Source organism: Candoia aspera, chromosome 3, assembly GCF_035149785.1.
Source record: "Candoia aspera isolate rCanAsp1 chromosome 3, rCanAsp1.hap2, whole genome shotgun sequence".
Lineage (NCBI taxonomy): Eukaryota > Metazoa > Chordata > Lepidosauria > Squamata > Boidae > Candoia > Candoia aspera.
The window spans coordinates 159,870,625-159,886,544 of NC_086155.1; the positions used below are offsets into that span (position 1 = coordinate 159,870,625).

At 40.8% G+C, this 15,920-nt stretch overlaps 2 protein-coding genes across 2 annotated transcripts in view; one reads left to right on the forward strand and one right to left on the reverse strand.

Annotated features, from left to right (window-relative positions):
- EMILIN2 (elastin microfibril interfacer 2) overlaps positions 1–6,942 on the reverse strand; it is a 36,585-nt gene extending 29,643 nt beyond the window's left edge. The window contains exons 1-2 of the mRNA XM_063299143.1: positions 6,600–6,942; positions 2,147–2,269 (exon numbers count right to left, since the gene is read on the reverse strand). Of these exons, the coding sequence (XP_063155213.1) occupies positions 2,147–2,269; positions 6,600–6,715 (239 nt within the window). The 5' untranslated portion in view covers positions 6,716–6,942. The remainder of the gene's footprint in view (positions 1–2,146; positions 2,270–6,599) is intronic.
- The window catches only part of LPIN2 (lipin 2), a 573,775-nt gene that overhangs the window by 74,089 nt on the left and 483,766 nt on the right, over positions 1–15,920 (forward strand). The window lies entirely within an intron of this gene.

Here is a 15,920-nt window from a genome sequence, read left to right on the forward strand (position 1 = left end):
TGGCATAATTATTATATGTGTAACAATTATAATATATTTCAAATGCTCTGAAGAAATAATACATAAAATTTGAAAAAAAATCACAGTACTTGTATTTTTCTGGAAGCAGTCATATTTTGGCAAAGCTAAGAGAAGGTTTTCTAGGCATCTTATTTCTATTTGACAGGAAAACCAAAGTTTCCATTCTTAATATTTATTTTAGGATAGTTTTACTGAAGCCACTAGATTATTTTGATGTGTGTTCACATGTCCCTCTTCCAGTTTTAACCCTGAGAAATTAAATTGGCTAGACCAAGAAAATTTAGGAGTAAAATATCAAATAACAGAAAGTTTCCTTTAGTAGTATTGACTATGGGAAAAGTAATTTAACAGCCTGCAACTCAACATGGAAACCTAGGCATTCATTGTATTGTTGTTTTTCTATGGAAATTGCAAATATGCATCTACTATCTGGAACAGGGAAAAAGACACAAAGGAAAAAACATTAATACAGAGCCTTTACAGAAATAGTATATAAAATGTAGCTTTCTTAAATTATTTTACAACACTTGAGCCGCAGTTGGGCACAGATCTTCATAAGAACTCAGGGTGAAACTGCAGACAGGGGCGCAACTGGGGAGGGGGCAACTGGGGCATGTGCCCTGGGCGCCGCGCTGGGGGGCCGTCAAAATGAGCGCTGGGGGGGCGCGAAAATGGGTGCGGAATCCATGTTTGCCCCGGGTGACACAGACCCTAGTTGCAGCCCTGACTGCAGATATGATGAGATCATGGGATTCATCAACCATAGCTGACACTGTTATGCCAGGTGCTAGTTAGAGAAGGCACTTGCAGAAGAGAAGCAGAGACAGGAGAATTAACTTTTTCTCCCTATCTTTTCTCAGCAACAACTCAGACACTTTGCCCCACTTGTTTGGCAAACAAATCTCTAAATCCTTAATTAGAAGAAAGGCAATTGGCATAAAGAAAAGTCAGAGGGATCCTGTGTCCTCCCTTCTTCATACTGTCACTTTCTTTGTCAGCAGCAAGCTAGTTACCATCAAATTTGCAGTTCTGCTGTCACCTTAATTATAATTCTATATTTGAAACTCAGAATATTACATAAATTGTGTTTGACTAGATTGAGAGGGAGACTGGGGCTATGCACATTGCTCTTGGCATTGCAACAGTGTTCGTGAATGGGTTTACTTGCTAGGCTTCCTCAGATATGGGAATAAAATATATTCTCAATACTTTGCAGTTTGAAAAAGAAGTAACAGAATGACTTTGGTAACATACTTCAAGGAAGACCTGCTTGGACAGATGCAGTGACATCCACAGGATTATTCTGATAAAAACAATACCATGATGTTTTACCACAAGTTCTGCCTCTTTTGGCATGTGTTGTGACATCTCAATACATGTAAAAAAAAGGCGGGGTGAGCTCTGTGTTATTATGCTGCTGACATCAGTCTCTCCCTCCCCCTGCCCCCCCCCCCGGGCCAAATAGCTAGCTGCTAGCCAAATGCCTGGCAAAGATTTCCATTTTAATAACTCCTTCAATGGCATTCTGTTATTCTGTTTAATAAAATTGTAACTCTTTACATTCCAAAATGTGTGTTTCTGGATGTCAGGACAGCACACATTTCAAACATACTGACTCAAAATTATGGGCACATTTTGACTTAATCCCAGTTTCAAAGATCAGTACTGATTTACAGCAAACTTTATGACTGCTTGGGAAGCCTAAAACCTGCAAATGAAAAATGTCCAAGCCAAAGAATGTAATTGTACTCACCAACAGGTGTTCACATAGACTGAACAACAGACTGAGCAAAACTCCAGGTACTAATTATGCTAACTCTGATTAAAGCATTATGTAAAACCCCTTAACTGGTGTTAGTCTTAAGTTAGTTATATAAGGATAATATTTTTGCAACTTCCTTTTGTTTGAATAACTTAACAATAAATTGTTGCATGATTTATTGACAGAAGAGTCAACATGTCTCTAATTAGCTTCAGCTGTCTTGCACTATAATATAAACATTTTATGCTGTAGCTTTGATTTTAAAAAAATGGTGCAGATCCACATGGTATATTGCATATGGCAATTCTTTGCTTAAAAAGATAGTCAAATATTTTCCCATTCTAGATCGGTATTCTTACTTACACAGGAGAATGTGGGCAGGGTTCTTGGTTCCAAAGACATACATACTGAACTTGAACAAAACTCTCAGTGCCATCCAGCACAGAGCAGCTCACATTCTTGCTCACTATGTAGGCACACCAGTTCCTGTAGGAGAGGGCAAGAATAGAATAGGCACACTATTACAATACAGATTATTAAACTATTTATCTAAATCAAATACGTAATAACAAAAGTTTTACCCAGGACAGGGTCAAAGCAGGGAAGCAATGATTTGCTTCTACTTCCTACCACGAGCCCAACACATGAGGAATAGAGAAGATTTTGTAGCAGCAGCTCTAAGGCATATGTTCTTTTTGGATGCTAATGTGGGAGTTAAATAAAATAACATGGTGTTGAGAATAATAAAATGTATGAGGATAAGAGCACATTCCTATATATGTCTACTCAGATGCAAGACTGGGTCTTACCCCCAGGTAAGTGGGTACACGATTTGTGCTTTTGTATTTTGAGATCAGGAGGCAAAAATCCTCATTCCAAAATGAGAAAGAGACTGGATTCACACAGCTAAATCATAACATGGCTTTGCTTAAGGATTAGTGTATTATATAATCCAACATTTATGTTTTATAAGTGATGGTTGATTAGTGGGACAAACAGTGTCTCTTTGAGAACAGGGGGAATAAGAATGACACAAACAGCATCAAGATGCAAACTCTGCACACAGAACAACTGTAAAAAACTGTAAAAAAACTAAATGAAAGAGGGCAAATGTTTTAACTACATAAATCAGATACCAGAGTAACAGTCTTTGCTTGCTGTTTTTTTTTTCCTTGCTGGAATGAAATTTTCCTTATTTTCCTCATTCTAGTAGAATTCTATTCTTTTTTTACTAGACTAAGCATTGCCATCTGTGTGGAATTTTGCTTAATGAAATTTTGACATATTCAAGTACAACAAAAAACTACAGTAAGTATCAGGCTCCTCTTGATAGCAATAGCTTTGGGAAAAGCACAAATAGGCATTCAAGGATTCAAGTCTGACACAGTAAATATATTGTTTTTTAAAAAACTTTTTAAGCCATTATGAAAGTATTCCAGTGGCTGCTATGTATAAAATGCAAGCCTTATTTATAGTGAAACTAAATTTTAAAATTTGTGTGCCTTTTTGTCCTGTCTGCATGGTACAATAGGCTTGAAGCTACTCTTTTTGGAGTGGGAGGGATGATTTCCACATTAGGGTACTGAACTAGCTTGGTTTCAAGCTTTGCTTCTCGCCTTGTGAAAACTGGCCCTCACCTTAAGAATCTTTTAGAGATACCAGTCTTTATGAACTATCAAGTGTCAAAAATTGACCCATAAAGATGGATATTATTTCAGTATATTCCTATTATTTTTTGTTGTTCTCAGGCATGTCAGAATTGTCTAAAGAGTGTGTACTATAATGGAACCAACACATAGCAAAAACTAAAATCACAGATTTGTTTCTGAGATTTTTATTATTTTATTTTGTAAATAATGATTACTGTCTGAAATGCAGTGGATGGCCAGAAAATCATCTAGCATGAGGATTACTTGTTGTGGACGGGGATGTTGGAGGTTAAATGGGAATTATAAAATGAATTATGTTGCTTTGTTTTATTAATATATCATCTTGTCCAAAATGAGCTATAGGGATCTCCAAAATTTATCTAGTAACTAAATTTTCTGAGATTAAGAAAATTAATCTGAAATTAAGGATCAGAGACTGAATTTGCTCATTTTTTTCCTGAATGAGCAACATTCCTGCAAAATGAGGTCTGAGTCTAGGGCAGTTGGACACAATAAGAGCTACAAGGTTAGCTGGTCTGCATATGATATATATAAAAATCTGGGAAGGTGTGTCGAAAACCTGATACAGGATCAATGATTTTGTAGTTTTTTTTCAAGTGGTCTACCTTTTTAAAAATAAGTTCTGCTTGTCTGTTTTTAGATAAATATTCTGCAAAAACAGGGTAAGTTTCCAGTGCCTTGTGCTCTCCAGAGTAATCTAGACTTTTCACTAGTTTTTGTATAAATGAGGAATAGACACAAAAAGTGACATGGTGTTAGCCCTACAATTACACGTGCCTACTTGGATGACCTCCTACAACAGAGACTACGAAAAGATCTCGTCCCAACTGGAACACCACTGAGAAAGACCCAATGAAATATAATTCTCTATAGAAATCATCACTTCAGATGTCAACACTATCCAGAAGGAATGACAAAAATGTGACAAAATGGAAGTGTAAGGAACATAATGGGAAGCTATAGTATCACATCTGGGGAATACCAAAATGTGGAAAGCTGATATAAATGTTCATGAGAGTATGGGACATTAGTAAAACAGAGGAACCCAGCCAATTATAGCTTATTCATGTAAGCATGGATAGATAAAACATGGCTTAGTGTACAGTGTGATTGGGTGTTTTTTGATCTTATGCATCTGCATGGTACCATTTCCAACTGTTACTCCTTTTTTACCCTTGCTCTACAACTCCAAGAGGCATTCTATTCTACTTAGGACCTTTCCCCATTTGCACCTAACCATGGCATGAACATGCTATGACGCCCCTTTCTCTGCTGTGCTTTTTTCCCCCATTACAAAAGAAGGGTGTGTCCAGCCCTCCCATAGAAAGAGTGGGAGGAAACAGACAAGACTTTTGCTGCTCCAAAACTGCCTATGTTTAAGTGTCGCATTTGAGAATAGATACTTGCTGGAATTGTATTGTAACTTTTATCTTCCTTATAATAAATACTATTAGAGCTCTTGGATTCTCATTCCTTGATTGTTTCCAACCCAGACTGCTAGGACGGAAGCCTGACATGGTGTTCATACTGCTTACGAACGTAGGTTTAGTGTTGTTTGGGAATAGCACTAAAACCATATCCAAAAAACCCTCAACTGATATCAGCTGATAGTTGGACTCTCTTGAGTAACCAATGCAAAAACAGACCAGGTTTTGACAGACAGCTAAACTTACAGTTTAACCATCTGTCAAAACTTGTTTCCGCCATAGCCCAATCCTATGATAAAGAGAAAGCTTGGTGTAAGTTTTTTCCACTGGCTAGTGAATATTAGTGGGAAGAAAGAGAAACAAAATCAAGGGAATTCACCAATCCCTGTTCTTAATGTGCCCTGTACACCATAAATAAGACCAGGATCATTTGCCAGCATCATGCCTTAGGCAGGTAAGGATCACCAGTGGGTGCATTAGACATTATGTTGGTATAGTTTTCTGCCAGTTCAAGGATGAGTTGAAAGCACTGTAATCTGACAATGGAGAACTTTCCTCAGCCACTACGGAGGACAAGTGACCATCACCCATTCCATACTTACTGATCAGAGAACAACTATGGTATTAAGTATTGGCTTATGTATCAGCCATTGCAATGCTACCTAGCAGCTGCAAGATGGGTAAGAAGCAGAGATAGTTAAGGAAAGAGCAGGGGGAAGACCAGCCTGGTCCTATTCATGGGCTATAGAAACAGCAGAGAATGTTCTTTTCCTGTCAGAAATAATAACCTCCAACTGAAAAGAAGCACACCTGGGAATTAATGACTGCTGGGTTGTGTGTTCAAGGGTGCATATGCTGAATTTGTTGCAATCTGTTGCGAATCACCCTAACCTCAGCTCTTGTTCCTTTTTTACTAGCCACTAGTGCTAAAATCCCATCCAAAAAGTTTTTGCCTCCACAGACTTATATGATTGGTAGGATATCTTACTGTGATTAAGGTGTGGGTACATAAATTCACAGGGTTAACTGTCAGCTGTCAATCAATAATCCTAAACTTAACTCATTTGGCAGGAAAAAAAGCACAGGAGTGTCAAAATAAGCAGATGTAAGTGACTGGTGTGTGAAACTCACTGGCAGGCAATCTGTTTTTGGCCGGCTTAAAAGAAGCAAGAGCCCTAAATTCATTCAATCAAAGGCAGGATACTGTACACATCTTCAAAAGAAATAATTGAATCACAAATAAACATTGTAGAAGGAATCATGAACGGAAAAGACAGGCATGTGTGAGCTCAGCCTAAGCTCTCTCCGAACGTGGCAACTCCAGCAGGCCTTACTTCCCAGCCCAGAAGGAGCAGCTGACCACATGGATCAGGGAAGAACTTCCCTAGGATCGCCAGTCTACCCATTCCCCGCTTTCCCACCAAGCAGCCATTTACTCCAACTGGCCGGTCTGAGAAGACAGTTTCAAGCCCGCGTCTGACCGCGTCCCCTCCGAGCTGTCAAGACGAGGGAGCAAAGCGGGGCTCAGCTCCTACCCAAGAAACGAGGACTCCGCTCGTCGACTTTGCGTTTCACGCGATGCACAGTGCAGCGTTATATATGGCGGGGGAATAATATGTAAACCCACAAACTCTCCGCACGCGGCCCTGAGGTAGCCCTGAAACGTTCAAATAAAGCTTCCCGAGGCCCGGTGGGTGGGGAGCAGGGTCGGAGGCTTACTTGCTTCTGGCGCCCGAGCGACTGGGACCCGAGTGGGGGGAGAGCTGGCTGAGGCAGCCTCCGAGAGACAAGAGGAGCGCCAGAGTCCAGCCGAGGGGCTTCGGGAGCAGCTCCATTCCCGCCCGAACTGGCGCGCCACCGGCTCACTTGACTCGCGTGGGAAGCGACGAGGCGTGGAAACGAAGAGCCGCTGTTGTGGGATTCGCCCGCCTGCTGGCTTCTCTGCCCGTTCCTTCTTGCTCGCCTTTCCTCTTCTCCCGCCAGTTCTTTGCTTCACTTCGGATTGCCTTCGCTTCAGTTCCCCCGCCGAGGTTCTTCACCGGCGCGAGGAATCCAATCAACTCTCCCCGCACCCCGCTCACTTCTTCCCTTCTCCTTCCTCCTCCAAAGTTTCCGCCCTCCGGTTCGCACACCCTCCCCGAAGGGTGGCTAGCCTCCTTCTCCTCCCCCCCCTCCCACTTTCTGCTCTGACCAAACAGCGCGCAACCCTTTCTCATTCTTGCTCGGGAGAAAGGCACAAATTGCTTCACGGCGTTCCTTTGGGATCTGAGGAGGAGCAGCTTGGGGTGGCCGTGAAAAACTAGGTGGTGGTGACGGGTTTGAGACTGGTGCGTATTCCCGGCGCTCCGCGCACTCACAGAAGCACCTCGGATGCCTCGCCTTCTCCCCACGCTTACCGAGCCTTTGTCTGGAGGCCTCTTTAATCTCCCCGCTGAGGGAGGCTTCGCGAGTTTCCGACCAGGAGGAGGTTTAGCTTCCAGCCCGTCCCATCCCTGGCCCTTCTCGTTCCATTCAGCTGAAGACTGGTTGAACCTTTTCTTTTTCCAAGAATACTCTTACACAACGCGGCAAGCATATCCAAAACAAGCGGTCGGTATGTTAAGGCACTTTTTAGTAAGCAACAGCCTGATCCTTTACAGGCATGTATGCCACCGTTACACCATGCACGGTTTATTTTGCTGTCATACAGCGGCACTCCTGTATGAATTGTAGAAATAGTAAGCAAGGTAAGTCAGGATAGGCTTGAGAACATGTCATGGTTAATTTCTGAGATCCCATTTCTAAAAAAAAGCCCCACTAATAATAATATGAAAGCTTTTGCACAGTCAGAAGAACCTGCACTTGGGGGCAATCTGATTAATCAACAGCTTTTACACCAAATACAAAGTTACTGAACAAAAACATGCAGACTTGTCTAGCTGAATAAACATACAACTATATGCTTGTTGAGAAACAATTTTCAAGACTTGAAATAAATCATAACTTCAAGTATAACAGAATAATGTCCTTGGAGGCATGAAAATTACTCTTTCAGATGCAGAAGATGCTTTGAGCATAGGTTAGAATGCATTTGTAAGTTATGAGGAAATATTTGTTCTGTAAAAAGCAATTACAGTTAAGTTCCATCTTAACAGTGCCTTGTTTTACATTGGAGATTGTTAAACTATTTTTAATAGTTTGAAGAGAGAAGTTGAGATTTCTGCCCAGTCGTTTGAAAGACATTTGTACATCTTTAACTGAGCTAGAAATTTTGATGAGGAAAATAGTGGCAGCACAGGCCATAACACATTGCAGAATATGCATGTGTTTTTGTTTTCAAAGGAAAAAAACTGCAGAAATGAGTGAAGTCTAGTAAATGGAATGGCATTCATAAAAGTAAATTAATAATACAATCCAATACATCTTTAGGCAATATAATAGTATGTTACACAGAGTTCAGTGGAGTTTGATGACAAGAGCAGAACTGCACCATACTTTTATGTTTTTTAAAATTATAGAACTATAATAAATATGAAAGAGGAAGAATGGAATAAGGCATGGGGAGTTAATGCTGATGGTACTTGTGAAGCCATTAGTGGACAGCTAGGACCACTGAATGGAGCAGAGCTTAACACAGCAAAAGATGCGCACAGAAAAAGAATATTATCTTAAATAGCATTAATGAGCACATTAGAGAAATATAGATTATTGATCTTACACACTTAGCTCACCCAAGCATAAATAATTACACACCTAGATAAAGTAGGTTTAGAAGTAAGTAAACAGAAGTCTTACCCATATTATTTGGTCCAGTTACATCCATTCAGAAAAGATGATACTTGTTCTTCTGTCCCTAAACTGAATTGACCCTCAGCCCACATTGCTGCTGAAGGCTGCATGGAGAAAGGGGGAACCTCCTGATTCAAGGCCTATTGCATGGCCCAAAATGGATGAGCTGGAGCCGCGTGCTTCTTCCCAGATGGTGAAGAAGGAGGAAGTGAGAAATGTGGGAGGGGCAACAAACAGCTTCTTCCAGAAGCACATAAGAGAATTTGCATCCTAGAGCAAACTCATCCACATGCTAATGAGGCATGCTGATTTGCTGGAACCTCCAACAACTTGCTTGAATAAGCATTTTTGCAAGGTACTACTGCTTGGACATATGCACACAAAGCATATACTAAATTATGTGCTAGCCAAATTATAAATCATGGTTAATGTAAGTGTAATACTTCTAGTGAAGTTACATACTTGAATTCTGACAATATAAGTAGTCCTCACTTACTGATCGCTGGTTCAGCAACTGTTCGAAGTTGCAATGGTGCTGAACGAGTGGTACCTATAACCAGTCCTCAAAGTTCCAACTTTCACACCACCCCCACACTCACGTGATCGTGATTTGGGCACTGGGCAACTGGCTTGCAATTATGATGGCTGCAGTGCCCTGCAGTCACATGATTGCCATTTGCAACCTTTTCTGCCAGCTTCCCACAAGCAAAGTCAATGGGTAAGTTAGCAGGGAAGGTTGCAGGTTGCTCCCATAAGTCCCCAGGCCTCCCTGAGCTCAGGCTGCGCTCCACCATCCACCTCCTGGCCTCCCTGTGCTTGCGCCCTGCCATACCATCTACCCCCAGCCTTTCTGCGCTTGTGCCCTGCTGTACCATCCACCCCCTGGCCTTCCTGTGCTTGTGCCCCACCACAGCATCTCCCTCCCCTGGCTTCCCCCAACTAGTGTGAAGCCTGCTCCAGGCCTCCCAAGCCCTCCGCAGCCTCCCCCAACTCATGCACGGCTTGCACCAGACCTCCTAGGGCTCCCCAGACTCCCCCACCCCCCTCTGGCAACCCCATGCTCCTTACCTGGGACTCCCGCCACTTCCCACTTAACCCACGCATCTTGGGGTTAAGACAGCAAGGGGGACTGTCCAGATTATTGTTGCTAAACAATGCAGTCACATGACATTGTGTTTTACAACTGCATTGCTTAGCAACAGCAGCCCTGGGCCCAATTGCTGTCATAACCCAAGGACTACCTGTATTCTTGTTTCTTTAACGATGTGTATAAGCATATGTGTGTCTAAAACCTCCAACTGGAGCACAAAAAAGAGACAATGTAATTTCTCATTCCACCCCCAAGACATGAGGGTCACATGTCTGGCATGGGATACATAAAGAGTTTTTACTGCATAAACAAATGGTTGACATTCACTCCTATGGGAGAGAGAACGGAATTTTGTACGTTTATCATTTTATTCCTTTTGTTTCTACTGGATGGCTAGCACTACATCCGGGTCCTCAAATTTGTCAAAATTTATCAGGATGAGACCATGCCTTACTCAGCTGGTGCTAGATTAGTGCAGGAACCATTCCATTTTTAATTTACTATGATTGTCTAAAAAAAGTCCTGCAACTTACATTACTTAGAACAGCTAAAAGAAATCAGAATGAAAGGAAAGAGGGATTCTTGGAATGTTCCTTAATATACATTTTTTTGGCTGGGTGACTCAGGCAGCCATTAAAAAGAACAGCTACTGGCCAGATAAGAATTTAGTATATTTTAAAAGTCTCCTGTCTTTCTCTAGTGCCTATAAAACATTATTTGGGGGTGTTTTTTCAACTTTCCATTGCCCTGGGATTTCTCAGTGGGCTCTCATCCAAGAATTAAACAGGTCCAATCCTCCTTAGCTTTCTGAAATCAGCCAAATGCTTCCATTACAAAGTAATTGCCAAAATAATGTAAATGTATCTGCTGAAGCTCTTTCTATATTCAATTCTGAATGATTAAACATCAACAGTGACTTAATCAAAATAACAGGAAATACTGTCATGCCTATATATATAGAAAACATTTGCGTTGATTTACTATCCCATCAAGTACAATCTGTTTTGAGTTGTGCTGAAAATTACTTAGAAAACACATCCAAATTCTGATGATTCTAGATGACAAACTTTATTACATAATCAAAGAAAAAGAGAAAATTAATAGTGAAGCATCCATTTATTCCTTGTAGTGGAAGTAATAGAGCATTAAAACAATCAATTGTTGCTTAAGAATGTTGTCCCCACTATTTAGGACCACTAAACATTATTTTCTAAAATGTATCTGTGTATGTATGTTATATATGTATTTATTTACAATATTTGCAGACTGACCCAATGGCAAGACTCTAGACAGTGAACAGTGAAGTCAGAAAAACAGAAAGTAAGATAAATAAAAGCATAGCATGCATACAATGATGGACTGCCCTCTGTTAATTAGTTTGGGCTAAAGTCATAGTGAAATAAGACAGATTCCACTGCATTGCCAAATGGGAGGAGGGAAAGTGCTACATGCACCTTCAGGAGAAGCATATCCCAGAGCATGGGGGCCACTACGTAGGTCTACCATCTGACTCAGGTCCCGTGCACTTCCTACAAAGGAGGTGGGACTCTCAGCAGGCCCTCTCAGGTTGTTTGGACTAGATGGACAGTAGCCATTTTGGCAAGGGGATGGCTGATGAAATCCAGTGCTATGCTATAGAGCCTGATTGGTGATAACCAGCACATTGAATTGAGCCTGCAAGCCTGTGGGGGATCAGTGATGTTACAGTGGCCAGGCATTTGAAGCTACATCCCTTGTTATGTGTATTACATGGATCAGACACATTTGAAAAAGAGATGGGGCTTTGATTGCTTAGCTGCACTATTTTGATGCCATTGACATACGCACACCTGCCATAGATGCTCCTGAAAACCAGTGCAGTGACTTCAAAAATTGGTGTTAACCTTCAATGGTAGGCTTGTATTCTGGATCAATTGTAGCTTTTGAACCCATTTTGTTTCTAAGTTTCCTATAGCTTATTTTAGATATAGTTGTATAAAATTATATGTTGATTTTATGTACTGATGATCATGATTTTTTTTCAAATATAACATTGTTTGTTTTATTTTCTATCCCACCTTTATTATTTTTATAAATAACTCAAGGCAGCAATAATATCAGCAACAAAACTTTATATCACCAAGGTGGAAATATGTTCTTTGAGGATGCCACAACTGTAAAACTAATTAAAATGTCACAAAACAAATGAGCATGTTTTTAAGTGCTGTTGAATTCTTCTCCAGGCTGAGGAACAGAAGAAATATATTACTGTACTGCGAATGGTAGAAAAGCTCTAGATAGATAACAAAAAGATTTAATTCTTTTCTCAGTGTTTCCCAGTCTGGTATCCTGTAGATGTTTTGGACTACATCAGGAATGACAAAAGTACACCCACAGTGTTTTTCACCTCCCCTGCACCCCAGTCTTTCCAGAATGGGCTGAACTAAAAATTCTGGTGTTTTTTATGTTATGTTTATTTTTATTATGTTTATTTGTGTTTTTTGGAGGGGTGGTGGAATTTTAAAAGGCAACATGAGTAATAGAGGCAATTTCATATCTTAAAAAACCCAACCCTTCAAAAAATTCAGGCCCATTTTGGATCTTCTCTTTCCCCACACAGTTTTGAAATGTGTCCATAACATGCCACACAAGTTTCGGTGTTAACTTCAGATTACCAAAGTTGGGTCTTCATGGACTGCTTACTTGATAAAAACTTCATACATCTGTTGGGGAGGGTTGGATTGGACTGGGCTGTGTAAATAAGTATGAAGATGAATCAGAACTGAAACCTTGTGGAAGTATTTTGTTTTGAGTGGAGGTTTCCTAGTAGAGGGTAAGCAATTTTTATTTATTTATTCATCAACTTATATGAATGCCTCTGTAGTAACATATGGCTGCGAGAGCTGGACCATAAGGAAGGCTGAGAGAAGGAAGATCGATGCTTTGGAACTGTGGTGTTGGAGGAAAATTCTGAGAGTGCCTTGGACTGCAAGAATATCCAACCAGTCCATCCTCCAGGAAATAAAGCCAGACTGCTCACTTGAGGGAATGATATTAAAGGCAAAACTGAAATACTTTGGCCACATAATGAGAAGACAGGACACCCTGGAGAAGATGCTGATGCTAGGGAGAGTGGAAGGCAAAAGGAAGAGGGGCCGACCAAGGGCAAGGTGGATGGATGATATTCTAGAGGTGACGGACTCGTCCCTGGGGGAGCTGGGGGTGTTGACGACCGACAGGAAGCTCTGGCGTGGGCTGGTCCATGAAGTCACGAAGAGTCGGAAGCGACTAAACGAATAAACAACAACATATGAATGCCTATCTCACCGTAGTAAACCTAAGTGGCTAACAACAGTTAAAAATAAGAACAATAAAATACATACCTGGCAGCCAAGATAAAAAAGCAGTCAGATAACAATTAACATAACTATCTCATGGGTACTGACAATCTGACCCCATGCCCAAGAACCCAATCACATCTTTAGGGCCTTGAGAAAGGCTGGCGGGGTCAGGGCCAATCTCATCGAAGGGAGATGATGTTTCAAATGGCAGGCACCACAACAGAAGCAGTTTAGGTTGGCATTCCTTAATTAGCGGGACTTGTAGCATGCTGCTGCTGCTGGAACTAAGAAGGTTGGTAGAAATGATCAGGGAGAGGTAGTCCCACAAATTACCCGGCTCTATGCCATGTAGAGCTTTATGGGTGACCACTAGGACCTTCAATTGCACCTGGGAGCACAGTGCTAACCAGTGCAGTTTGTGGAGCAGAGATTTAATGTGCACACCTAGAGGGTCCCTTATAACTGCCCATGCCACCACATTTTGAACTGGATGCAGATTCTGGATATGTCTCATAGGTACATCTATTTTATGTACTTTATAATAAGTTAAAAGCATTATGCCTAAAGAAGAGGCAACATGGAAGCTGAAATAAAGCAATACTTATGGCACAACTTTTGCACTGTATTCAAATGGCAAAGGCAGATCATAGAAATACATTATTAATATGTGTGGAATTTCTTTTCCTTGGGAGTTTTCCCAAGATATAAAAACATTTTCCACACGTAGAATAAATCTTTGCGAGTTTTGCTTTTAGCATTGAACCAGCAAAGATTTTATTATTTGTTCCTTAGAGATATAAAGTTAAAAGCTACTATCATGCATTTTGGATGCAAATTTAAATTCAGCAAATAATAAAATACAGATTACATTGTTAATATTTAAATTTATTAAAATTGAGAGATACAGAGAAACAAACAGGTACAGGTAGTCCTCGTTTAGCGGCTGCCTCGTACAGTGACCATTTGCAGTTACGATGGTGATGAAAAAGTAACTTTGTGACCAGTCCTCGCATTTGTGACCTTTGCAGGTCTGTAAAGCAAAGGAAAGGTGAACTACAGGTAGTCCTTAGTTAACAACCACTTGTTCAGCGACTGTTCAAATTTACGACAGCACTGAACAAGTGGTAGTTACAACTGGTCCTCGAAGTTCCAGCTGTCCCAGCATCCCCGCAGTCATATGATTGCGATCTGGGTGCTTGGCGACCAGCTCACACTTATGAAGGCTGCAGCATCCCATGGTCATGTGATTGTGATTTGCGACCTTCCTGACCTTGGAAAGCCAGAGGGAAGGTCACAAGCTGCTGGGGTGTCTCCTCCACCCACACTCTCCCTGAGTCTTGCTGTGTCCATGCTGTGTATCTGTGGCCGCTTGTGCACCATCCCCTACCCAGCAGCAGCCACCCCGAGCCCCATTGCACTCACGCTGCCCCTCCCCCACCACTTGCACTCAATTGGCTGTGTTTGTGAAAGTTTTTAAGCCCCATTGCTTACAAATCAGAATGATTGGATTTGCACATTGTGCTAAGCAAATACCAAACAAATCATACACTATTATGACTTAGTTAAGAGTTTCCAAAGCTTATCACAAATAACCCCTCTGTAGGTGCATAGTTGTTTCACAATAAGGGGAGACACCTACACAAATGCATGATCATGCTATTTCATGGTGTTTTTTTAAAATCCATTTAATCATGTTAGATTCTTGGAGACTGCCTGGACAAGTCCCTGTAGTTTTCTTGGCAAGATTTTTCAGAAGTGGTTTGCCATTGCCTCCTTCCTAGGGCTGAGAGTGAGTGACTGGCCCAAGGTCACCCAGCTGGCTTTGTGCCTAAGGTGGGACTAGAACTCACAGTCTGCCGGTTCCTAGCCTGATGTTTTAGCCACTACACCAAACTGGTTCTCATTTCATGTGTTAAGACTTGTATATTTATATAGCTGTCAAATTTCTGTGTTGTAAAAGAAAATGCATCCATTGGCAGTAGGAATGCTAAAATAATTGTTTTGTCTTGTTGAGTAGAAGTCTGGAGTGCGGATTGCTGCCTTAAATGGCAAGCTATCTTTGGAAGACAATCATACAGACTTCATTACTCACATATTGTAATGTATGAGTGTTCAGAATCTTTTAGGTTTTCCCTTTTAAGAAATGTCCCTCTAAACTCAGATTTAACATGCCTGCCTAAAAAATACATTAATGCATTTCATGAGCAGTAACAGTGCAATACTATAGATGGAAAACTAGTATGTATAAATAACTCCATCCTAAGAATTTTCCAGTAAAAATGGAAAATGCTGTAATCTCTGATCTGGGTGTAGAAATAATCAAAGAAAACCTATAATCTTCCCTTGATTCTAGTATACTTTAATAGATCATAGTTCACAAGCCTCAAAAGAAAGCCTCCTTAAGTTCAGAGAGATTTAATTCCAGGTAGATGGTATGGATTTGTGGCTTTAGGGGTATAAAAATTATTTCAAAGTCTTGAGACTCAGACTATACTTTTTGTGTGCACACTCGCATATTTTGCCATTTTAAGTGCATAATGCTAGGCCTCAAGCTCTAAAACTAAGATTTCACTGCAGAATTTGGCCAGTATAGATTAATAATGTAAGCTCCTCCTTCCTTTAAATGAAGCCAGAGTCCTTCCTCAGTGTAAGAAAAAAAAAAGGTTCTTCTGGAAGCACCAATCTTACACTGCTGCCTTAATGAGAGGGATGACATGTAAGATATAACAAGCATGGCCTAATTATAGTCTTCATGGAATAGGCAAACAGACAACAAAAAGTATGTAGCTAAAGACTTTTTGTTTAATGCTGTAATTATGTTTTCAATCTTTAAATAAAAGAATTACAACTTGCAAGAACAGA